The 25748-nt window shown below is 42.7% G+C and overlaps 1 protein-coding gene across 9 annotated transcripts in view; it reads left to right on the top strand.

Annotated features, from left to right (window-relative positions):
- Positions 1-25748, top strand: part of SORCS3 (sortilin related VPS10 domain containing receptor 3) — a 742043-nt gene that overhangs the window by 667719 nt on the left and 48576 nt on the right. For all 9 annotated transcript variants that reach the window (XM_079900511.1, XM_079900512.1, XM_079900510.1 and 6 more), the window contains 2 exons: positions 2589-2696; positions 25332-25449. In XM_079900511.1, the coding sequence (XP_079756637.1) occupies positions 2589-2696; positions 25332-25449 (226 nt within the window). The remainder of the gene's footprint in view (positions 1-2588; positions 2697-25331; positions 25450-25748) is intronic.

Genomic DNA, 25748 nt, shown 5'->3' with positions numbered 1-25748 from the left:
CCAAAGTCATCAAAATAAACAAACCAAAAACTAAACAAATATCTTTTTGTACCCTCTGGACTTATCAGACAGACTTAACTAGTTAGTGGCCATGACATACTTTGAAATACCTACAATTATTTTAGGAACCAGGAGGGTACATAGCATGAAAGGTAAGTCCATTCCCAGTTATGCTCTTGTTTCCACCTTTGAATGAGGAACCCATTTCCAAGAGAAGCAGTTCAGATCTGCCCGACTTCCTCTGGTTCAGCTTCAGTGATTATTTAGCCTTCAGCCTATTAAAAAAAAAAAAAAAAAAAGGCTGAAATGGCCAAGTCCTTAAAAGTCAAGACAATATTGACTTGTCTATACATTAGATCATCGGACTATACATTAGATCTCCAAGAACTCATTCATCTTGCATAACTGAAACTTTGTACCCTTTGACCAACATCTCCTCATTTCTTCCTCCTGCCCACCCTCCACTCCCACCCCCTCAGAAACCAGCTTCATGTGGCCAATGTTTCACTATATCCCTATCTATCTATCTATCTATCTATCTATATCAAAGCATCAAGTTATACACTTTAAATATATACAGTTTTTGTATGTCAACGATATCTCAGTAAAGTTGTTCATAAAAAGTCAAGACAGATACTGATAATTTAGGAACTCATAAAAACTTTTATAACCTCTGCCTGCTTTTTGTTTGTAGAAGTAGACCTCAGTATACCAGAAATACAAAACTTCTTATTGCATGAGACTAGTTTTTCTAGCTGGGTAAAGAGATTGACTTTGTAATTTTTTTTTTTTTGCAGTATGCGGGCCTCTCACTGCTGTGGCCTCTCTCCTTGCGGCGGCCGTGGCTCACAGGCCCAGCCGCTCCGCGGCATGTGGGATCTTCCCAGACCGGGGCATGAACCCGCGTCCCCTGCATCGGCAGGCAGACTCTCAACCACTGCGCCACCAGGGAAGCCCTGACTTTCTAATTTTTAAGATCGGTTTATTTGGGAAGAGAGGATAAGATAGAGAGACAAGTAATATCCAGAGAATGGACTGAGTAGGTTGACTAGTAATGGGGACAGGGATTCACATCCAATTCATGGATGCTAGTGTAAGTAATGCTTGAAAAATTATTGGATGGATTAAAAGAGTTTCCTTAATCACTTCTTATTTTTTTATTCATATATTCATTTAACATTATATAGTACCATGTGCCAGTGTTTCTGCTAATTTTAGGAATGCAAAAGTGAACAGTATGGTCTTTGACCTCAAAAAGATCACAGTTCAGTGGGAGAGTCAGACATATCTTTTGAAACTATGTATGTAATATCAGGTAAGAAGCATTGTAATAAAGATATGTAGGCGATATGGGGGGGGTCAGACAATGCACAAGACATATGTGACCCCTGAATTCCCAAGATTTTAATGTTGAATGGAGGGATTCAAGATGAGTTAAGAAGTCATCACTTAGCACTATGATAGGTGAAGGCCTGGGTGTTGTAGGAAAATAGAGTTTCTACAGTTGAACTCAGTATCCTGTGTTGTGGAGTCAGAGAAAAATTAAGAATTAACCAGGCTAAAAGAATCACAGGGCTTCCCTGGTGGCGCAGTGGTTGAGAGTCCGCCTGCCGATGCAGGGGACGCGGGTTTGTGCCCCAGTCCAGGAAGATCCCACATGCTGCGGAGCGTCTGGGCCCGTGAGCCATGGCCGCTGAGCCTGCGCATCTGGAGCCTGTGCTCCGCAACGGGAGAGGCCACAACAGTGAGAGGCCCACATACTGCAAAAAAAAAAAAAAAAAAAATCACAGAAAATGAAGCAAATAAAGCTGCCTTGGGGAAGGAGGAGTGTTGGGAAAAGCTTCTCAGAGGAGATAGTCTTTGGGCTTTGTCCTCCGGTTAAATCAAGGGGCGGTAGGGAACTCGATAATATCAAGAAAAGGAAGGAAGCAACTGCTCAAGATTGCTCAAATCCTCTCCACTAGCGGCATCCCTTTAAAGAGTTTCAGATGCTGTGTCCACAAAGGGCCAGACCTTCCTCTTACTGTTGGTCGAAAGATGGAACAGTGTTGCCCAGAACATCAGACACTCAATAATCGTCCCTAAAAGCCCCTTAAAGTGGCATCGGGAAAGGAAAATGATACTTCATCCATTCTGAACAAATAGGAAATGGCTGTTTTTAAGGTTTGATCTGAAAGACACACACCTCCCCTCCCATAGGGTAAACCCCACACTACTGAATTTATCTGTGTCAGAGACTCCAGAGGCTGAATTGATTGTGCTGTAAATTGAACCTCGGGTTCCATTCTGAGTACTTGAAAAATGACACTCCAGCCACTAAGCCCTCCCGCCTGGGTGGTTTTTTTCCTTCAATTCTGAGATGTTGAACGATTTCTGCAGCTCTTGGTGCTGTCTGTACCTGGGCCAGGAAATGCAGTTTTGATCAAATCTCCTAATAATATAGGGAGATGTTGAAGATTAATAACTATTGATAATCCAAACTGCCAGAAAGGGAGATACAGAGGAGAATTTAATCACCTGAAAACTGGTTGCAAAATAGTGTGGTTTTATTTTCAGCTCTCTCTTCCATCTACTTGTTTCCAACCCAGGGTGAGTTTTGACGAGGGCCACTCCTGGAACAAGTACGGTTTCACTTCGGTTCCTCTTTTTGTGGATGGAGCTCTGGTGGAGGCAGGCATGGAGACCCAAATTATGACGTGAGTACTTCTTTGTCTGTGGTCAAAAGGAGCCTGGAGACCTGGGTTCTATTTCCATGGAGGCCATGGACTTTCTCCAGGGAGGCTTACACGAAAGCATTTCAGTCTCTGGACCAAAGTTTCCTCATCTGTAAGATGGACATATTTATGCACCACCCACCAATTCAAGAGGCTACTGACAGGATTAGAGAAGCTGGGCTTCCAACTGAAAAGTTAAGGTTTCTCATAAAATTAAAGTATTGTAACAAATTTCCGTTTATCCAAAACCCAAGCAAACAGAAAGCTTAAGTCTTTCGATGTGTTTTCTCTCTTTCCAAAACAGTCTAGTAAGGAACAAGGGATGGGGACAGAGGGAACAAAACAGCCAACTTACTGAATACAGGGAATGTCTTAAGGGAACCTCCTAGAGTCTGTGATATACATACACACACAGAGTTGCTGTTGTCCCATTTCAGATTAATTTGCTATGAAAATTTTTCTACACTCCTTTACGATGAGAATAGATGGTAGAGATAGAGGTCTTAAAGCTGTAAAGAGCTCCAAAGTACTTTCTGAATATTAAAGAAGATAATAATAATTTGATGTTTTCTAAAATTACATCAGTTTAATTCTTTTTTTTTTTTTTTTTTTTTGTGGTATGCGGGCCTCTCACTGTGGTGGCCTCTCCCGTTGCGGAGCACAGGCTCCGGACGCGCAGGCTCAGCGGCCATGGCTCACGGGCCCAGCCGCTCCGCGGCATGTGGGATCTTCCCGGACCGGGCACGAACCCGTGTCCCCTGCATCGGCAGGCGGACTCTCAACCACTGCGCCAACAGGGAAGCCCCAGTTTAATTCTTAAAAAGTTGATTATGCGTGTTTGTGTGCACTACTGTAGGTAGGGGGGTGAGGAGGAATAGTTGTGGGAACCCTTCACCAGCAATACGAAGCCCCACCGCTCTCCACCTCCCCTACTCCCAAGAGACTGGAATATCTTACACTTTAATTATTTGCTGGACAGAGTGAAGGGAGTCTGCTGGGCAAGATTAAGGGGAATGTGCTATACTGTGGACTTGTCACAGAAAGGCTTATAGAATGCTCCTGGGCTAGTTTGGGGGAACGCTGTCATCTTCTTACTCTAGGGGACACTGCTCTTCTCTTAACCTTTGCGTTCATTAATTTCTTTATAGTTTGAATCAATCTTTTTCTAATAGGAGACTGATGAGCTTTGCGGAGGAGGCAAATACAAGGGCAAATGGCTAATTCCTATGCTTTACTTTTTTTCCCAGAGTGATCAGCTGAAAAAGCTTTTATAACTGCAGCTCCGCAGTTTTGATCAAATGTTGTAATCTAGCCCCAGACCACTTTTGCCATGCTCCTTCCCTCCACTTCCATCCTCATAACCAGAGGGCTGACCAGCCACTCCTCTGAGCTTTCAGAATGACAGAAAGAACCCAGCCATGATGGAAAATGGTGCACAAATTGGAGAAAACAAACAGAACAAATGGACAAAAGTCCAGTCCTAGGAAATTCAGCAGAAGCTCTACACAGGCGTCCCATGTCTATAGGATATGTCTGTAAAAAGAGTCTATAGGATCCCCAGTGTCCTCATTATTTAAAGAATGTTCATAACAGAAAATTTGGGTGGCTTCACAAAATGTCTTTAAAATTAGTTGGAACAAGTGCAACGAAGAGTGATTTTTAAATTATCTTCAGTTCTTTCTGAATTTTCCAAATTGCCTGTACAACCTTCTCTCTAACTTCAAGGGTGTGAACTGTGTCTTTTAAAGACTTAACGCTCATTTTTGAGCATGATCCATGTGTTAGGCACGTAGGCTCTGTCGTTGGAAATGTAAAGACATGATGTCAAACCCTATGAGGCGCTGCTACAGTCTTCCCAAGGGGGATATTGTATTCGGAACTTCTCTGGGCAGTTCTGTTGTACAGTGTAAACAAGGGTTTCTGGTAGAATTTGTTCCTCAGGAAGTACAGCTTTAATTTGAGTTTTTTCAGCAATTTCTTTTTGTTCTCCTAAAATATCCTCCAAAACAGAATTGTTTCACCATCTAAATTTCTAGTTAAATGGACTCTGTTGTTGCTGTCAAGTCACTTTATTAATTAAGACTTAACACTATTGTATGCAAGTTTAGCTGTTTGAGCCATGGACGGTATTTAAGATATAGTATGTTAGTAATGCTTAGAGTCTAAAGCCTCATCGTTTGGTAGAGACACAGCAACAATATGTTGTATAAATACAAATTCTGGATGTTCAAAGGCAGTATCACAACATAAACTTTATTTCTAAAATACAAATGATTTGATAAATATGTAGATATATTCATAGTGAATATATATGTAAGTATTTGTGTGTATAGACATATGTCCAGGTATATATGTACACATAGATATACATGTATACATGGAGAGATTTAGACAACAGAGGTACAATGAGAGAGAAATCCCAAGGACCTAGGGTCCCAGCAAGACCTTCGAAACCTTATATTATAAAACCTTATATTATTATAAGACCTTATATTATTAAACAAAACTAGTGGTACCCATGTGCCAGTTACTATTCTAGATGAGCAAATCAAGAAGAAACCCCTGTCCTCGTGGACTGCATACATTAAATAAATGTGACATATAAATGACTCTGTCATGTTACCCAGAATACTCTGCCCAGGGATTGAAATATTTTCTTAGGAATTCTAGGAAGCGTACCCCAGAATACTAGGAATACTGCCATCGTTTTTCATAAGGATCTCTGACCACGAGCTGACTTTTCCAAATGATTTCCCATCCTTCGCTTAATCACTAGATATGAAAAGAAAACCTTCCTCCATTCTGGGACTTCCTCCAATACGGCCACTAGGAAGTTTCAGGTATTGAGTTCTAAGCTCTGGAAGGTGAAGGTTCACACGTTCAAGAAGGTTGTGCAGTCTACCTGAATGGATCAAGCCAAATGTGGCCGCTCGTCACAATCAAATCTGACATGGCCCTAGGAGGTTGGGCAGCGAAGATACCTATGGTCCTAAAGTCAGGTCTTCCCTGTTGTTTTAGCAAAGAGACGTACTGGTCCTCCTTTTATTCTGTGTTCTCCTTACCTCATACTGTGATTTATCCCGCGTTCTCTTGTACGAGGCCTCTCTGAACTCATTGCATGCTTCTCTTGGGCATTACTTTGAACGATAGTGCATGTACACCAATCTCTGCATGACCTGGCGTTCCCCAGCAAATTTAAAGCAACAGTTTAGAGTCTGTATTCATCTAATCGTAGGTGGTAATAGATATATATTTTTTCTCAGCTTTGGATGGGGTTTAGCTGGTCACATGGGTATGAGGGAGATTGACCTCAGGGCTAAACCATTTACTGAAAAGATGAGCTACTGCTTCTGTTTTTCTTTCCTCCCCAATAAGACTCCAAGGAGTGTGGCAGAGTTTTTGCCTCCCTTCTCCCTTGCTTATCAAGATTCTTTAAATGCGAGTAAGTAGAACAGGAACTAGAATAGTGCATAATTTTCTTATATGGGATTTGAGGCAGACAGGTATTTGTCCTTCATGGAATTAAGATGAGTTTGGAAGCAATCATCCAACCAAGTATAAACAATTCAAGCTCCCTATTTTTAACTTTTTATTAATTCAGAGTTTCTCTAGGATGAAAATGGTCCAGGGCTCCTTAGACAGCCAGAAGTGTAGGCCCTGGAATGACTGCCGAGAGGCAATTTCTGGCTCTGTCTTAGGTTTAAAAAGGACGTTAAAACCAAGTGGCCCACTAAGGATGACCACTGCTTTTCTCGCATGGAATAGCAATGACAAAGACTAAAGCAGGAGTTCAAATAATTTTATATACGCTTTAGGAACTTCGAGGACAGGAGGTCCATTTGGGGACAAGATTGCTTAACCTTGCCATTTAGCCAGAAACTTATTTATGATGCAGGCTATTTGATTTCTGTATCCTGCCTCTTTCTGTTAACCCTGACTCTGTAGTTCAACTGAAGTCAGAGAGAAAGAAGGGCTATAGCTCATTCACATTAAGGTTTTATTGCCTCGTTACCTTCATTTGGAGGATATAATATGTATAAGTTTGTGATGGTTAACATTATGGGTCAACTTGACTGGGTCATGGCGTGCCTAGATACTTGGTCAAACGTTATTCTGGATGCTTCTGTGAAGGTGTTTTTGGACAAGATTAGCATTTAAATCAGTAGACCCAATATAGCAGATTGTTCTCCCTAATGTGGGTGGAACTCATCCAATCAGTTGAAGGCCTGGTTAGAACTAAAAGGCTAACTCTTCCCTGAGCAAGAGAGAATGCTTCTTGCCTGGCTGCATTTGAACTGGGACATGGATTTTTCTTGCCTTTGACTCCAACTGAAACTTCCACTTTTCCTGGGTCTCAAGCTTGGAACTATACCATTGGCCCTCCTGCATCACCAGCTTGCTGACTCACCCTGCAGGTCTTGGGACATGTCAGCCCCCATAATTGTGTGAGCCAATTCCATATAGTCAGTCTCTCTCTCTCTTTGTCTCTATCTCCTATTCATTCTGTTTCTCTAGAGAGCCCTGACTACTACACATTCATTCAGAAACATTTCATGAGCTTCTGATATGTTTTAGACCCTCTTCAGGAATATCAAAGAGGTAAATACAATTACATCTATCTTTAAGGAGCTCTCAGTCTGGTGTGTTGGGGGGTGCGTGGAACGAGATACACAATCATCAAGAATCCCTAGTTATATAACCAGGATACAAGTAGAGGGAAGTGAAAACTTCACATGTATGAAATGTGACAACTGAGTCAGTCTGGAAGTTTCAATAGCAGTTCACCAATGGACAACCAATTAATAGGTAATAGAATGTAAGCTCAAAGAAAGCACACATTTTAAACAGTTTTGTTGAACACTATAACCTCAGGGCCTAAAAGAGGGTTGGCATGTAGTCGGAAATCACTTCTCATTGGTTGAAAGAATGAATGACTTCAAAGCAAAGGAAAGAACCATGAGAGAGCATGACTGGGGTTAAGGGGTTGAGCCTATGAAGGGTCTTAGGTTATGTTTAGGAATTTGACTTACATCCACAGTGAGGTTCTTGAAATTGGAAATATGGAAACACCACTCCTCTTCTCAAAATGCATGGAGGGCTTTCCACTGACTTTAGGATGAAGTCCAAACTCATCGAATGGTCTATAAATATCTACACTGGGTCCATGTCTGGGACCTCAGTTCTGGCCCCCATGCTCTGACCACCCTTCTCTGATCTACTGGTGCCTTTCTGCCCCAGGGTCTTTGTCTGTGTATCCATCTGGAATGTGCTTGCCCTCCCCACTTGAACAACCAAGCTTCTAATTAAGTATCTTTCAAGTGTCAGCCTAAGTATCAGTTTTCTGGCACACCCTCCTTTAGCCCACCAGACCAGGTTGGGGCCCCACTCTCTATATAGCCTTAGCCCTATGTATTTTTTCCTTCACAACACTTTAGGCAATAAATATTAATGAAAATGGCCGTTGGTTCAGTAGGTTCCCCTCCCCCTTCATCTAACCTTAAGACGCAGACACACGTGTTTGCATATAAACAACACACACATGAACACACACACACACACTGACTTTAAGTTCCCATGAGGGAGGATCTTTGTGTATTTTGTTTTTTGACTGCCATGTGCATCAGTTTTGTGCTAGCACTGAAGATTTAACCATATATATGTATTCAGTGATTGAATGAAGAAATGAATGCATGAACACATGACTCTTACGGTCCCCAATAATCTTACCGCCATTGTGAGTATAGTGACTTCTCTGGCCCATGGCTCTAGCATTTTAGGGAGTTGCTTATAGATCCCCAGGGATGCTGAAGTGCTCTGATCAGGATCCAATCGTTGCAAGTTACGGGAGCCTGGAGTTGGGTAGGAATCAGAGCAGCCTGTGTCTGTGTGCAGACGTGTGTATAGGGGATGATGAAGCAGGGGTGGAATGGCAGTGGGTGCAGAAGGGCAGCTAGAGAATGAGGACCGTCCTGGGAATGATTTCTTATTTCTTCCGCCTTCTGCAGAATATCTCCAGTGTGCAGTTCTCCTGGAGGCCAAAGCTCAGGAGCATGGAAACTTCTAACGCCGTGGCTTTGTAGGGGAATCTGTGTGGGAGGGACAGTTCCCAGCTTGCAGGCATGGGATTTGCTTGCTTTTATTCCTCTGTTTTCCACTGTCTTTTCAAATGTTATTATTTCAGCATCTCCCTGGTAACCTTGACAGGAACCATCTAGTCTAGTCTAATTCACAGTGAAATGTGACCGTTCTTATTACTTAAGGCTGAGAACAGGGCTGGATGATTGACAAGCCGGAGGGCCTATTGCTGTCTCAGGCAGTGGCTCTCCAGCTGACGAGGTGCCTGTGGCTGTTAGAGCCCTTGGGACTCTTTGGTCCACTATTGGCCCCCAAATTAGAACTTCAAGGAGAGCTCTTTTTTGCTTGGCTCAGATGTGGCATCAGATGGAAAAACACTGCTTTCCTACAGCTTCAAAGCCACATTTGAAATTCTTTCTTGATATGAAGTGTTTTAACCAATTGGTTGTGATTTAGCTGATCTTTCACGGGGGGCCAGGGAGAACCTGGCAGCCTCCCAGGGGGGAAACAAATCCCCAAAGGGAGGGGTGCAGCTTCCCTGGAAGAGAATAGATAAATTCTTACCAGGAGTGGGCAGCAGCCAACCTGTGTCTGTCCCATACCTTCCTTTGTGTCAGGTATCTTGCTGAGCTGTCTCTCAAACTTGATTTCACTGACATTTTGCGATAACCCCATCAGGTAGATCAGATTATTGTCCTTGGGCAGAGGAGAACACTGAGGCTCAGAGAAATTAAGTGCTCAGCTCACACACTCAGTAAGAGGAAAACGGAGAGCAAGGAATGTGAGTTGCAAACCTTAGGCTCAGAGCTGAAATTTGAAGAAAGATACTAGAATTCTCCAAGGTTTGTTCAATAAAGGACTGTGGCGTTTGGGGCAAGAGAGGCGGGGATGTTATTCACTAAGTATTGATGGGTACCTGCTGTGCTACCAGACACGAAGTCACAGCAGACCCATTCAAACACAATCCATCTGAAAAAATATGACCAACACATGAAAGAACTACAAAACAAGTAAATGGTAAGGGGATAGGACAAATTGTAGTTGCCAGTGGATATCAAAGAAGAGATTAAAAATAGAGTAGCTAGGTAGGGCTTTGTGTCTGTGCAGAGAGGGAAGAGCAAAGGTATTCTAGGTGGGGGAACAGTGTGAGCAAACATGGAACGGTAGGAATATGAACTTGCCTGGCCTGTACAGGGGAGAGTGAGAGATGAGAAGGGCCAGAGATGCTCTCAGCAAATTGTCTAGGGCCAACTGCCTCGCTGAGTCCCTGTATAAATCCGATTCTAATTGGCATAAATCTCTGATCCATTGTTCCGCCAGCAGAGCTAATAGCCAAAGGGAAGGGGGAGAGATCACATTTTGCCTAGAAAATGATACAAACCCCAAAGCTGCGGAGGTTTGAAAAAAGTGAAGACCTTCTTTCTACTTCAGAGACCGTCACCTCATGCTTAGCAGTGGACATGCTCTCAAATATAGCCCTGGAGCAACACGGAGACCTAGCCCTGAGCTTAAATACATTGTTTAGCCTCTAGTAACTACATCCGATAAAGTCATTGGAAATGAAGCAGTGCTGCTTCCATGGACCTGTTTTTCAATTCTCTGTTGTTTGCCAGAAGAGTCTGATTTTACTTTGCCCAAAGTAAGTAATCAGCAAATCCAGTGAAACTCCCCAATCATCGCCTCTCAGGCTGACTGCTGGATTCACGTCCTTCAGGTTGTCACCAGACTTGCCATCCATTCAGAGGCCCACTGAGTTGGGGCCAAGGAACACAAAAGCAGAATGCATGCCTACATAGGGGGCTTGGGTGATATTGGGAGGTACTGGCAGCTGGCAGTAGGCTGGGAAGAAAAGGCTTATTTTGACCCATGGATTGCTGTGTGGGATGGGGTGATGGCTGAGAACATAGGTCTTGGAGGTCCACACTCCAGGGACAGTGCTCAGACTGCCACTTAGTATCCCTGTGACCTTAGAGGTCTTACCTTCCCTCTGAGCTTGGGGTTCCTCGTGTGACTGTGAGAATTAAGTGAAATAACCTCCACTGAGTGACATTGGAGATGTTTGCAGCCTCCAGAGTCTAATGATCAAGAAACGGGCCACCTTCAGGGAAGAATTTTGGCCAACTAGAGCAGGGGTCAGCAGACTGTCTCTGTAAAGAGTTTTAGACTTTGCTGGCTGCAGGGTCTTTGCTGCAGCTACGTGTCCCTCCTGATCTAGTGTGAAAGCAGCCATAGACAGCATGTAATGAGTGGACATCAGTGCGTTCCAATAAAACTTCACTTATGGACACTGAAATGTGAATTTTCACATGGTATAAAATATGTTCCTTCATTCACTTCCCCCCAACCATTTAAAATGTAAAAACCATCGTTAGCTTGTAGGCCATCCAAAACAGGCCTTGGGCCAGGTTTGTCCCACTGGCTATAGTTTGTTGACTCTGAACAAGAGGGTACATGGAGTTTAATCTTTTGTGGCTGTGTTATAAATACCATTTGAATTGTTGACACAATTTCTACAAACTAGAAACTCTCCACAAACTACTATCCATACTACTTACCCATATCCATAAACTACTTCAGTTGTACTGTCTTATGGATGTCCTTGGTATCCGCTGCGGATTGGTTCCAGGAAACGCCCTGCTCCCCTGTGGGTACCAAAATTCACGGATGCTCAAGTCATTTATATAAAATTGCATAGTATTTGTATATAAACTTTGAACATCCTTCCCCATACTTTAAATCATCTCTAGATGACTTATAATACTTAACAGTGTAAAGGCTATGGAAATAGTGGCCAGTGTGTGCCAAATTCAATTTTGCTTTTTGGAACTTCCTGGATTTTTTTTTTAATGTTTTTGTTCCATGGTTGATTGAATTTGTGGATGTGGAACTGGCAGATATGGAGTGCTGACTATGTTGAATAGACAAATCATGTGAAATAGTTAGGAAGTTTCTTCATTTCTTATTTTAACCATACAGACAAGTCACACCTTTTCAGGAAGCCCTCCACAATTCCTCCAGCTCTTACTTATTTTCTTTCATTAAATTCCTATCTTAAGCTTCAGTGTTTGGATCACAGATATATTTAGTTTGGCCTTCACTTTTCTTAATGGAGCTAAAATTTGCAGGCAGAAACATCTTGCAGCACTGAGCCCAAACGCCCATAGTCCTACAGGGCGCTGGAGCTGCATGGCAGCTGCCCAGTTTCCATCGCGTGTGCTATTTCTTCCCCCACCTCTCATCTGATGTGCATGACTTCTCCAGCTGCGTCAGCTTACTCATTGTTCATTTAAGTTGCACTCCTGGCTCCTGTAAGATTCTGAATTTGTGATTCACAGTGTAGATTCTACATCCATAATTTCATACCTATATTGTTTTCTTACAGTTCTTTTTGAAAGTTTTAAAAATACAGTCAAGTACAGAAATCGTATTATGAGCACCCGCGTGCCAGCAAACTGGAGTTAATAAACATTAACACGTCATCGTTTGGGTTTCAGATTTTTAAAATAAATAGCAGGGCATCCCAGGTAGAGTTGGCTTTCTTGGTATTGCCCACTTTCAGAACCTTTCCCCTCACTCCCTACACAGATCAACCACTGATGTGACTTTGATGTATATCCTTCTAGTTTGTCTGTCGATACTTTTAATACATGTTTAATTATCCATAGAAATATATGTGGTATTGCTTCATGTATTTTTAAATGTGTAATTATCTAAATGCCGTCATTCCTCTACATGCTTCTGTCACTCAGTATTATCTGTCTTGGGACAAATCCATCTGATCCAGACACATAATGCTGTGGCATTATGTTGTGACATGAATATGCACAATTTATTTCTCCATTCTCCTGTCAGTGGACATCTAGCCTGTTTCCAGTTTTGCACTATTACAAACAGTATTGTCCTGTCTTTGTATATGCCTCCAAATGCATACACAGAAGTTCTCAGAGCTACATACCTAAGAATGGAATTGCTGGATCATGGTGAAGTGGCATTGTCACCTTTATTTTTGCACTGTGTTCTAACTGTTTTACATATTGGTCATTTCTGCAGTTGAGGGGTTTTTTAGTCTGAAAGATTCATGAGGTTGGCAACTGTCTTATTTGTCATCCTCCGCAGCCCTGAACATGGAGGCCTGTGCATAATTGGGGCTCAGCAGATACATCGAGAGTGAATAATACTATTGGCCTGAACTGAAAACTATTTAAAAGAAGGGGCTGAATTTTATCTTTTTCCTGATTCTTTTTATCTCTTGGTTCAGGATTTGACACAAAGTAGGAGACTGAGAAATATAACGACAGAGGAAAACTAGGCGCCTCTCCTTCCCCCGCTCTTTTACAGTTCTTTTGACTCCCAGATATTTCCTCCTTGCTCAGATCCCATCTTGAACATCCATCTTCTCCCTCTTGTTTCCATCTCTTAGGTTCTCCTTCATCACCCAACTCCTGCCTCATCTTTCACAGGTTCACAGACCACACTCCCATTGTTGTGTACTTTAAACTTTCAAACCCGTTGAAGGAGCTTATTAAGTTTTGAGAAAAGAGTCAAAGTTGTTTGGACACTGAATGATTTCTTTCAGTGCATTTAAAAATCAGCTTTCTTTCTTTTGCCTCTTCAGGTCCAATGCCTTTTAGTCTCTTTTTCAGTCTTGCCTTCTTCTCTCCTGGTACTTATTTTCAAACCTTTTAATCCCTGCCTCTTTTCACCGTCTCACCCAACATCATATCGTGTAACTAACACAGGCTCTGCGTGCAGGACTCCTGGCTGTTGATTCCCTGCCTATTTCTATTAAGGTCTAGTTCATGTCTCACTTTCACTCAATGCAATTCCCCTGCAGCCGCTGACCTCCTTTACTACTAATCCCTTCTATACCCTAATGGGAAAACGGTCAGGTGGCGTGGATGCACACCGAAAGCCAAGGACGTGGCCTGAATTTCTGGAGACCAGCTACTGCTGGCCTCGAAGCCTGGCCTTTCCAGGACACCGCTCTTTCTGCTTTGATATGAAATCGCTCCTCAGCAGCTTCCTCCTTGGATGCGGAGAGGAAGGGCCTATGGAGGCAAAGGAGGCGTAAGGGAGCCTAGGCCTTTCAGAGAGAGCTGAACTCTGTTGGAGCACTTGCAGGAGGACTCAGGAATCCACATGTGTCAAGTTGCTGTTACAAGAACATTGATCATTTGTTTATTCAACAATATGTATGGAGTGCCCCCTACAAGTTAGGCATTGTTCTGAGAGCTCCGGGAGCGGGGCTGAGACATAAACAGGATAGCCGAGGTCTCTGCTGATGGGAAGTTGCTGTGTTCTGCAGCCTCTTCTGTTCCCTACAGAAGAAAGGTCAGTTCTGTATGAGGTTTATTTCAGCTCTAATATTTATGGAATATTTTTCCATAATCCAATTGAGTTTTAATGGTGGTGGTGGTGGTGGTAGTGTGTGTGTGTGTGTGTGTGTGTGTGTGTGTGTGTGTGTGTGTGTGTGTGTGAGAGAGAGAGAGAGAGAGAGAGAAAGAGACAGACAGACAGACAGACAGGGCGAGAAAGATTTCAGGGTTACCTGTAACTTCCAAAAACTTAACCTCTGGCTGTGGATTCTGATTACTGCTTATCTCTTAGTCTGAGAAAGAAGAACACCGTCAGTGAGTGGAAGGGAATATCACAAAATATTAAAAGTGTTTACCTCCAGTGGGGTTTTTATTTTCTCAACTATAAATATTTATAGTTTTCAGTTTTTATTTATTTAATTTTGTTTTGCGGTACGCGGGCCTCTCACTGTTGTGGCCTCTCCCGTTGCGGAGCACAGGCTCCGGACGCGCAGGCTCAGCGGCCATGGCTCACGGGCCCAGCCGCTCCGCGGCATGTGGGATCTTCCCGGACCGGGGCACGAACCCGTGTCCCCTGCATCGGCAGGCGGACTCTCAACCGCTGCGCCACCAGGGAAGCCCTAGTTTTCAGTTTTTTATGAGAATGCATTCTTTTTATATCATTTATAAAAATTTACTCATGAAATAAAAAGCAGCTTCCAGATAACAAAAGAGTAGAGGCTGCGTTTAGGTATGTGTAGATGATTGTGTGGGTCACACTTGCTCTACCTTTGAGGTCATGACCTAGAGGAAGGGAGAGTCATAACTACCCACCATCACTCCCCAGTGCTGACTAATGCTCTGAGTAAATTAATACTAAATCACTTCAAATAAGCAGGCTACTAGAACCCAATCAAAGACAAGAATGGAAAAAGACAAATCCCACTCATAAAATAAAAATTCAGGAAATTGCTAGATAGTGGCTTCTGATGAAGCAGTGCTCTAAATAATCTTTTCAAGGTCATCTGGTTAATTTATGCTGCGTTTGTAAGTTATTGCGTATTTTTAAAATTAATGAAAGATTTAATTATAGCAGGGTTGCCTGTGACCTTTTGTGAAATGACTTCATCATAAATCTGCAGGTATTTCAGAACTGTTTTTCAGGTTTCTAATAATTTGTTCTTAAATTAATGACATCCAGCCAGTGAAAGGAGTTGAGGTGGAGTAAAAGGATTGAGTTGGGATTTGCGGTTTCCTAGCAATGGCTAATTCTGAGTCCTGGACGGAGGTGGCAGAGAAGATGGTGTGTGACTCACCAGAATCCACAGCTGGTTTAATTGTTTACTTAGAAGAATGAGAAATAAATCCAATGTGTCGATAGGGGAAATTGCAAGTAGCCAGTCTGGGTCATTGCAGAGCCTTTGATTTGGGGCACGTTTATCTACATGTCAATGTGGAGGCAACACCTGGACCGATGGGAGACTCCCTCTTCCCTGGTACCCAGAGGGATGTCCCCCTCATTTGTGAACTGAAGGTCTGTGCCTGCCCTCCAGCCTGCTGGCCATCCATGAAGTCCAATTTCGATTCCGTCACCCTAGTATCTCTGACCTTCACCCACCTTAGAGCCTTGATGAGAGCAGCTAAGCTGTCTCTGGAGCGGAGCTCATTTCCCTAGAACCCAGAATACATCATTGTCTGTGTCATTCTGATGACTCATTCTGCCCATTAGACTGTGCAGAGGAATGACAGATCTCAGCACATCAAAGAAAATCCTCTCTTAGAAGAACCTAGTAGCACACTTTTATAGTTCTAGAGTTGCAGGCTAGAGCTTGGAAAACCCAGAGCTCTCTTTAGACACAGGAGCCTTAAGGAAAAGCCAGCAAAATGTGAAAGTGGGTCTTGTCTGAAGCCTCCCCTGGTTAACCATAGCCCTGGATGTGATCACGTTCTTCCAGCAATTGCTCGTGGTACTATTGTCACATGTGGCGCACCATGGCTCAACCTGCAAGCTGCAAAGGTATCCCCATGAAAAGCAGTCAGTGTTGGTGAAAAAATTGGGGTTCAGGTGACTTGGGTTCTAGTCCTTTGTGTTCTTGAGCAGACCACTACTTTGCCTGGGGCTTGATTTCCCCAGCTAGCAGGTGAAGGGGTTGGGCCAAAGGTTTAGCCCTAAGGACCCTTAGTCTTGAGTACTAAGACTTAATAGTTCTGTTTGCTCTTTTCCACGGCCCAGGAACTCCCAACTAGAGGCCAAGCCAATGAAGATTGTCGTAGTTCAGGTTCAAGTACCTCATTCTCCACATAGTAAGTGCTTTAGACCTTGAGACAAATTGGGCCATAATTGGAGCTCTCTAGGTAACATCTTCTCTGCCTATTCCTCTTTTCTTACTTCCTCCAGCTGTGCTTTCAGTTTTATATATTTCATCGTGTTTTCTGCCTTCTATGCAAGCAGCCTAAGGGCCCCCCCCCCCCCGCCCTGTGCCCATACCTCTGTGCCACACTGTGCAGTCAAATGATGGCTAATGAGTCACAAAATGCTCAAGTGGGGATATGAGAGCCTTGTTGAAAGCGGTGCTGAGAACTGTGTTAGAACATTAGCAGCAGCCGCCTGAATTGGACTCCTGGCTCCAAGAACCGTTCACTGCGTAACCTTTCACTGTGCTAAGGGTGACACTCAAAACATAGGGAAAAAATGCTACGAAAATTCAGAGGAAAGAGATCATTTTTTCTTCCGAAGAAGGAAAGGAGTGGAGAAGGAAGAAAGATCACAGAGCATGTAGTAGAAACGTTAGCATTTAAATTAAAACCCAAAAGAATTATCCATCAAGAAGATAGAAAAATCTCAAAACCTGCAGAGTGCCATGATTGCATAATACAGAAACCTACGAAAACTCAAGGAGAAATGGAAGATTGGAAACGTTATAAGGGAATAGTTTAATAAACTTCACATAGAAACCAACAGACCAGGCAGTCCAAAAGTTAGTGTGGTTTTGGATATGAATGACACTATTGCAAGCTTGATTTAAGAGAATATATATGCAACCCTCCACACAACAAATAGAGAATATGTTTTCTGAAAAAACATTTAATACATTTTTTAAATTGACTACATACTGGGTCCCATACAAAGGCTGGACTAATTCCAAAGAGCTGATACCATTGAGATGATATTCTCTCTGTTCAATCAAAATTTTAAAATGATAAGAAAAATAAATTTAAAAAACCCCACCTCATCTGCTTAGTTTTGGTTTTTAAAAGAGAAATCAAAATGGTCACTACAAAATACTTAGATTTGAAACGATTTCCTTCTCCTTTCCCCCTTTCCAAGAATTACTGCATAGTATTTGACTTCAGACTTGCAGAATGGGTAGGAGTTGGACAAGATCAGATGTTGGGAAAGGCAGCCCCGGCAGAGGAGGCCTCCCATGAATGTCCATTTGAAGCCTAGCTCAATCTTGACTTTGAACACGGCGCTAGGGCCTCGGTTTCCTCATCTGAAAAGGCTACACCTAAGATTCTCAGGCCTTGTGTGGAGGATTCGGGATAATAACAGCCGGGGAACATTCAGCAGAGTCTCTGGTACCTGATAAGCATGCTATCAATGGTGGCCATCAGTGGTGGCCATTATTAGTATCAGGGCATAGGAGTGGCATAAAAGTGGAGTTGGTGAAGGTGAGAGATTTTGTAGAAGTGTAAGAAAAGGATTGAGTGTCAGCCTAGAGGTTAAGAGAGAAGACATACTGAGGGCTGAGTCTCTGCTAATGCAGAGGTTTCTAGCCTGATGTCTGAGAATTCAGTTGAGGCAGTAACAGAAAGAGGAAAGTCAGGAAGAAACTGGCAGAGTCAGCTGTGGCCTTGTTCTCTTTCTTAAGGTTTTCTTCAGGCAGGCAGAGATGGGAGAGGTGGGGGTTACAGGAGCTCAAGGTGCTGGTGCTGGAGTGACTGAGGAGGATAAGGGAAGGGGGAGGGCCTGGGGCAGCTTGAGGACAACACAGTATTATCCTAGTGGAGTTCCACCAGATGTTCTCTCAAAGGTCAGTCTGCAGTGACATCCTGCAAATCTAACTCCCCACGCACTATTGGTTATATCTTTTGCATATTTCCAGTGGTTTCCTAGTGATGAATTCTTGTTCTTTTCCTCGCGGAAAGATTGTGGTCAACCACTGTCTCCTTGAAACTTCTTTCAGCTTTTATAACTGTATATAAAAGTTGGTGTATTTGGAGGTCAAAAAAAGAACCAGGTTACTATGCAGGGGAGAATCAGGTAACCCAGAGTTGCTCTCCTGTAAAGACGAAAACATCTGTACATAGCCTGCTCCTCTAATTACATTTAGTGTGGCATTGTTTCCACCTAAATTATAGCAATTATATATGAAGATCCCCTTTGAAATCATTTAATTAATGAGTAGCTATCCCTCTGTGTGGATGGAATTCTAAGGAAGTCTTTTATTTTTGTAAACCACCTCCCTCCCTCAAATTAATCACTTCCCTACCCACAAGGTTTACTCAGGTCTGGATGGTGGATTAGAGAGGGTGTGTTATTTAGGGTCCCAGCGAATCACAGTTGTTTGTGGGAATCCTAGCACAGACCGTGATGACAAGGGGTAGAGACACTGCTGCTCTTTCTCCTGGATTGTTTTAGTCCTCCTAAACCTCAAAGGACACACAACTCAGCCATGTTCTTTGGCCCAGAGATAAGGGTAGATAGAGCTATTACCCCAATTTTGGAAGAAGTGGATGGTTTTGATAGATTAATTCTACCCATTAATCAACCCAGAACTATTTATTGAGCATCTGTTATATGAAAGAAGTGCCAGTGGAGACAAAGATGAATGACTCTAATTGATAAATCCTTTGTGTATGGGGTCACCAGGAGACAGATAGCTTGTCTACCTGGAGGTAGACATAGGGATTGAAAGAACATAAACTCTTGGAAATCGTCTTTAAGGAGCCATGTTCCACCTAGACTATTTTTGCATCCCATCCTTTCAGTATGCGTGTCACTGCTTAAAAATTATCTTCTGTGGGCTTCCCTGGTGGCGCAGTGGTTGAGAGCCCGCCTGCCGATGCAGGGGACACGGGTTTGTGCCCCGGTCCGGGAGGATCCCACATGCCGCGGAGCGGCTGGGCCCGTGAGCCGTGGCCGCTGAGCCTGCGCGTCCGGAACCTGTGCTCCACAATGGGAGAGCCCACAACAGTGAGAGGCCCACGTACCACCAAAAAAAAAAAAAAAAAAAATTATCTTCTGTGAGGAAGCTGAAAGCTTGAGAGATGAAGTGATTTGCTCAAGGTCACCTAGCTAATTTAGTGGCAGACAAGGATTAGGAAAAGACAGGTCTTCTAGTTCCTTGCCTACTACTTTTGCCACCGTGCCCAGACCACCTGTATGTTCAAAGTTAAACAGTCACACAAGAGGACACTTTGTGACCAGAGTCACATTAGCAGTGCAGACAGATAGCAACAGAGGAGTTTAATAGAAAGAGAGAGATGGTCTCAGGTTTGTAAAGCCCAATAAGAAGGTGAATCTGGTGTGGAGCCAAAAACTCTCATGAAAAAAAAAATCCAGGTGACAAGGGAAAAAGAAAAAGAAAAACAGAAGTAATAAATTTTAATAGATTTTCCCTGAAAATCCATATTGTGAAAAATGGCTCTGAGAATTCATTAATTTTGTTCTGTGGTGGGGAGTAACTTTTTCAGGGGAACTAAAGGGTAGGCTACCTGTTTCCAGACAGTCATGTGTATTTATGTATAAGCCTTTCTGCAAGGCTCTATAGGAGATCACACACACACACACACACACACACACACACACACACACACACACACACACACACACACACACACACACACACACACACGACAAAGCCCGTGCATTCTAGGTTAGTATTTACCTTGCAAAAGGAATTTTGAGCCAACCCCATCGAAACCTCTTGATGAGCAGGGCCTTGGGTATGAGTCTGTGGGGGTCCCAGCAATGAGAATGATGGCGATGGTAATGAATATTTATTGTCAATTGGGAGTTTTCAAGATTTTCACATACATTATCTTGGGGTTTTGATTATGTTGATGAAAATATGCTTTGAGTTAAGAAGGGGGACTGGGAATACATTTCTGAAGAAGGAGGTCAAAATAGTTTATCTTGGTAATTGCAAGGAAGTGGGACTGTGGATGACAGTGAATTTGAACACGCTAGAAATTAGCTTTTTTGCCAAAGACTTGAAAATGAAGCCACCCTCTCAAATTGCCTTGTTCCATTGGTACCCAATAATCAGCCATTCTTTGTCAAGCAACTATAGTTGAAAAGCTTTATGTGGTCCAAAGAAGGATAAGAACATTCCCAGCCTTACAAAGCTTTCTAATTGGTTGCTACAAATTTGACCAAAAATATAAGAAAATTAAATTCTGGATAAGTGGTCTAGAGCAGTGTTTCTTAACAGGTGGTCCTGGAGCCAACAACATCAACATCACCTGGGGAGTTATTAGATATGCAATGATCAGGCACCCAACACTACTAATTAGAAGGCCTGGGTGTGGGACAATCTATATTTAACAAGCTCTCTAGTTGATTCTGATGCAGACAGTGGAGATCCTCTAGTCTAGAGATAACGGGACCATTTGAGTGTCTGAGGAACGAGAGCTCAGTATTATTGGAACAGTCACAGAAGACTTTCTAAAAGAAGTAGTACCTGTTTGGGGAATTACATTATCCTTTTGGAGATGTTCCACATCTTTGGTTCCTCCACCCTAGCCATCTCTTGAGTTTTTGTATTCAATTCGTTTATGAATCACTTTGTTTCCCAAAAAGTTACCACAAGTGGGACGAATATGCTGCCCCTGCTTTACTGGTGATAAGCTTAGAGGAACATTTCCAGGAGATGAGAGGCTTGTATCTGGGAAGTTGATTTCTTGTATTATTATTTAGAAACAGTCTAGGTTTTCTCTTGCTCCAATCCGGGACCAGGTGGATCTAGTCAGTGTTTATCACCTCAAAGAGACGGATGTGGTTTCTAATCCCTCTGACTTCCTCTGCAGGGTTCTCACTTCTACAGATCCTGTTGTGAATTTTAACATCTGTTCTAAGGGTAGTTATGAAAAGGGATGAGAAATGCTTGAAATTAAGTTAGTCCTTATTGTATCTCCGACTTAGTTTGCTGTGTTTCTGTCATTTCTTCTTCTTCCATGAGCTCCAATCAGAAGAGCAGTGAATGAATCCAGTACTGAACAGAATTAGGGAAGCCAGATCTTTGCAAAAGAGAGACCCTGCATCAGAGTCACTTATGCCCTATAGGAGGGGGCCCACCACGAACTGAGAGTGGATGGAGAGACGGGAGTACATCAATGTCTGAAAGTTACTAAGGGGTTTTACCCTACTAATTTTAGTTGGGATCCAGTGAGAAAATGAACAGAGCTCATAATCCTAACATTAAATGTTTAAAAATTTCATCTGGCCCAGGAAAATGACCCCGTGGGAGAGCATACTAGCCAACCCCTGAGTGGAAATATCAGTGTATCAATTTACAGTTTGGGGAAGGACCTGGAAAACATGGTGTAAGGAAATTTGGGTTAGAAGCCAAAGAAATACTGGTGAAAGGAATGCACCTGCAGAAACTGTAGAAGAGAAGAATCTAAGTTAGTCCACAAGTTCTGAATGAGCCTCTATTTTATGTTCAGTTCTGAAATGAGCCCTTAGATCAGAAGCAGATATCCCTAAAAGCCGGGAAGGCCAATGACATGGACATCCTTAGAGGCTCGGGGTCAGTTAGGCCACACATACTTGGGTGATGCCAACATCCTGTTTAACATCAGCCCTGGGAAACGGTTAAGCCTGAGCTTGACATTCTCTGCTTACTAACTCCTGAGCCGTTCCTTTCCTGTGTGGGCAACTTTTCTATTAGAAAGATCTCTCACATTTTGTAAGCTTTTACACTTTTATTTTTTGTTATTTTTTAATACTCATGAGATCTCCCTAGAGTGCCCATTTATTGATCTTCCCTCCACTGCCCCTTCCTAAGTCATCCCCAGGTTAACCAGCCATAGTTTTATACCACTCCTTGCTTGGATTGTTAGATGAAAAGTGGTCTCAAATCATATCGCCATTTGTATTATTTCTTGTGCCTCCTGTAACAAATTACCACAAACTGGGTGGCTGAAAAAACAGAACTTTATTCTCTCATAGTTCTAGAGGCCAGAGTCCAAGGTCAAGGTGGCAGCAGGACCGCGCTCCCGCTAGTGCACTAAAGGAGAATTCGTTCCATGCTTGTTCCGTCTTCTGATGGCCCCAGGTGTTCCTTGGCTTGTATCTGCATAACTCATCTTTGCCTCTGTCTTCACATAGCCTTCTCCTCTCTGTATGTCTCTCTTCTTTGTATCTCTTATAAGGATACTTTTCATTGGACTTAGGGCCAGGATGATTTTATCTTCAGATCCTTAACTCACAACTGCAAAGACCTTTTTCCAAATAAGGTCACATTCACAGGTTACAGGGAATAGAACATGGTCATGTCTCTTTGGAGAGCCACTCATTCATCCAGTACATCGTCTGAGTCCCTCTCTTTTTCAGTGGTCCTTAAACTTTGGGAACTGTGAACCCTTTTGAAAATCTGATAAAAAGAGATGTAATGTCTCCATAGATAAATACACACAGGCCAGTAAAAACATATTTTATTGCAAATTTCAGGAGATTCAAACTCCACTACCACCACCAAAGCCCCTACATGTACTACTCACGTGTATCCTTCTTGAATGGTGACATCCAACACTAAGTACAATTCTCCTTTGTTATGTAGTTAATGTAAAACAGACCAGGATATTTCCTCTTTTGTTCTAGAGAATATACAAAATTCTGCATTCATTAATGCATTCTAAGATTACCTTAAGTATTTCTGGTCTCTCTGAAGTGTTTACTTACATTAATTACATTGTATACAAAAATTCTTAAGCTGCATCATCATCATTATTATTATGTATCCTGAGCTGCACCAAGCCCCATTTCTTTTATCCAGTACTTATGTAGTTGCCAGGGAGGGACCTGATATTTTTCCCTGTTATGTCATATATTATTAAATTCAGCCTGTCTTTTCAGTTTGTCAAGACCTTTTTGGGTCCTGATTCTGCCATCAAGCATATTGACTGTTTCTTCCAGCTTTGTGTCATCAGAAAATGCCATTTCCAATGATGACCATTATTTTCATGTCATCAAGTCATTAATAAAAATGATGAACGAGAAAGAGCAGACAGCAGAACCTTGCAGCTGACTACTCACCCCCTCCCTCCTGGTTGATTTTAATGCCTTAATTAGGTACTGTTCAGCCACATAATTTTACTAGCACCTGGCTCACGTTTTTTCATCTTTTCTTCAAGACTGCTACAGCAGACCATCAGATGCCTTGTTGATATCTGGGTAAATCATGTGCCTCATATTTTCTTCTTCTGTATGCCTAGTAATCCTTTCATAGAAAGGAATGGGATTCATCTGACATGATGTATTTTGTGATCTATAGAATAACTGTAAACTGTTTGGAGTAGGTAGAGTGTTTTGTTTTTTGTTTAGCATCACTCATATCCTGCTACCCAGAGTACTCCAATCAGGGAAGACTTTCTAGAGGAGGTAGCATTCGAATGTGGGAGGATTTGGATAGGCTGGATAGAGAGGGAAGAAGACATTTATCAAGGTTTCTCCCACTGTTTATTTTTTCTTGATGAGCTTTTAACCTTATTCTCCTCTCTTAAATAGAAACTTTTTATGAGATAACTGTTTTGTTAAAGATTAAAAGTTGACTGACTCATGACCTTTCCGTGAACTGAATCAGAACTAAATGGGAGAAATGCCTTAGCGTAGACCTGGCATGGATGTATTGGATTTGGAGACGAATGAATATAGCAAGAATGCAATAGAATAGAGAGAACATCAGGGCAGGTATCCCACGCAGTACTGGCCACACAGTCCAGGGTATTCTAGCCTCTTGGTTCCTACTACTCAGGGCTGAGGTAAGATTCATGCAAAGATCATACGATTTTACTAAAGGAGAGACCCACAGTCACTCCCTCAAAGTCTGTTTAATCTTTTTTTTTTTAGTCAAAGCTCTAAAAAGCTTTATTTAACGAGTAAATGATAGGACATTAAAAATCATTTCCTAAGGTGTATTTTAAGTTGTGTGATCTACAAAACAATTCTTTCTCCATTTCACAATTTTAATTAGCTCCACTCCTCCCAAAGCATCCTCATCTTTCAGATAGAAGAAGGAAATGTCCCTTGAGGAGAGTCAGTCTCTTAGGTGTCACTATGAGGATATCTGAACTTGGGAAGAGGAGAATCCAGGGCTGTGAGCATGATTAATTCTTGCTGGAATGGAAGCCGTCCGATTCCTTGAAAGACTTCGGTGGGTTTTGGTTCCCGGCATGACGGGTCTCCCCTTTACATCACTCTGATAGATGCCTTGCATTGTAATTACGAGACATGCCACCTGAGTGGAGTATGGAAGATCAGTCTTTTTTTCTGTTTTTCTAGAAATGATTGATCATTCATGTTTATAGGGCTATCAACTGCTGGACTTTGAAAAGGTCAGTATTGATTAAGTCACGCAGAAAGTGTGCTTCTTTGCTATACATAAATATGAGTTCCTCTTATGAGACGACTGATTTTTCAGGGCAGGGGGAAAGAGGGTGGTATTCACATGAATTAAGCAATGAGAATTTCAACTAAAACACACTTAGATTCAGTCAGAATATTGGAATTGGCAAGGTCATACTTTCGATTAGCTAATCCACACCCACCCTTCCCAACATACACATGTACAATTTACTTTACAGATGAGAAAACTGAGTCCCTGCCTGTGGACCTCAGTAGCTATAACAGTAGTGCTTGCTTTGAGAAGAAGACTAGATGTGAAAATACAAGGAGCAGGTCTACCTGTGGAGAGGATTGTAGATGATTGGGGAAGATTTTTCCTTCACCATACCTTTCTATATTTGAAAGCCTTCCTGTAAAGCACATATATTACTTTTGCAAAAAAAAAAAAAAAAAAGTTGGTTTTACACCCACAGTGAATACCTTGTCAATTGGCTGTAGTTGTGTGGTCCGTGGACTTCCCCTCAATAGCCTTCACAGACCTGGCTTTAGAGGAATCGTTAAAGTCCAGGCTGCAGTTCAGCCCTGTCTCCCTCCAGTCTTGCTGCACTAGACTAGGCGCTGTGACTGACTATGGGGCTTTATCTGCTTGCCTTTCTCATTTGTCCCCTGAACACTTAGGGTTTTTGGCCACTTCAGCCTCCACTCGGAATGGCAGTTGGTGAAGGTGGACTACAGATCTATCTTCAGCCGGCGCTGCAGCAGAGAGGATTATGAGACCTGGCGCCTGCTCAATCAGGTACAGTGCCGGGCGGGGGTCCTGTCTCCTAGGAAGAGGGGCCACTGCAAGCCCTGTTCGGTCCTATCGGACCTTCCTGTTTGCAGAAGGAAAGTCGTGGGCCATCTGGGGATAATGGTGGGTTTCGGGGGAGGGTTTGGAACCCACACACCCAGGTCTAGCAGGGGCAGGTGATATTTTGGGACCCTTTTGCACCCTGGAATCCTGATCTACTCGTTGAAATCACCGAGCAGCCTGGGGAAGTGGTGATAATGGTAACCTGGGATTTTAGTGCTGCCCATGCGGAAGTAAGCCCAGAA

This window comes from Stenella coeruleoalba, assembly GCF_951394435.1.
Source record: "Stenella coeruleoalba genome assembly, chromosome: 16".
Taxonomy (NCBI): domain Eukaryota; kingdom Metazoa; phylum Chordata; class Mammalia; order Artiodactyla; family Delphinidae; genus Stenella; species Stenella coeruleoalba.
The sequence above is the reverse complement of the archived record's forward strand: the minus strand, read 5'-3'. Positions and strand labels throughout refer to the sequence as shown.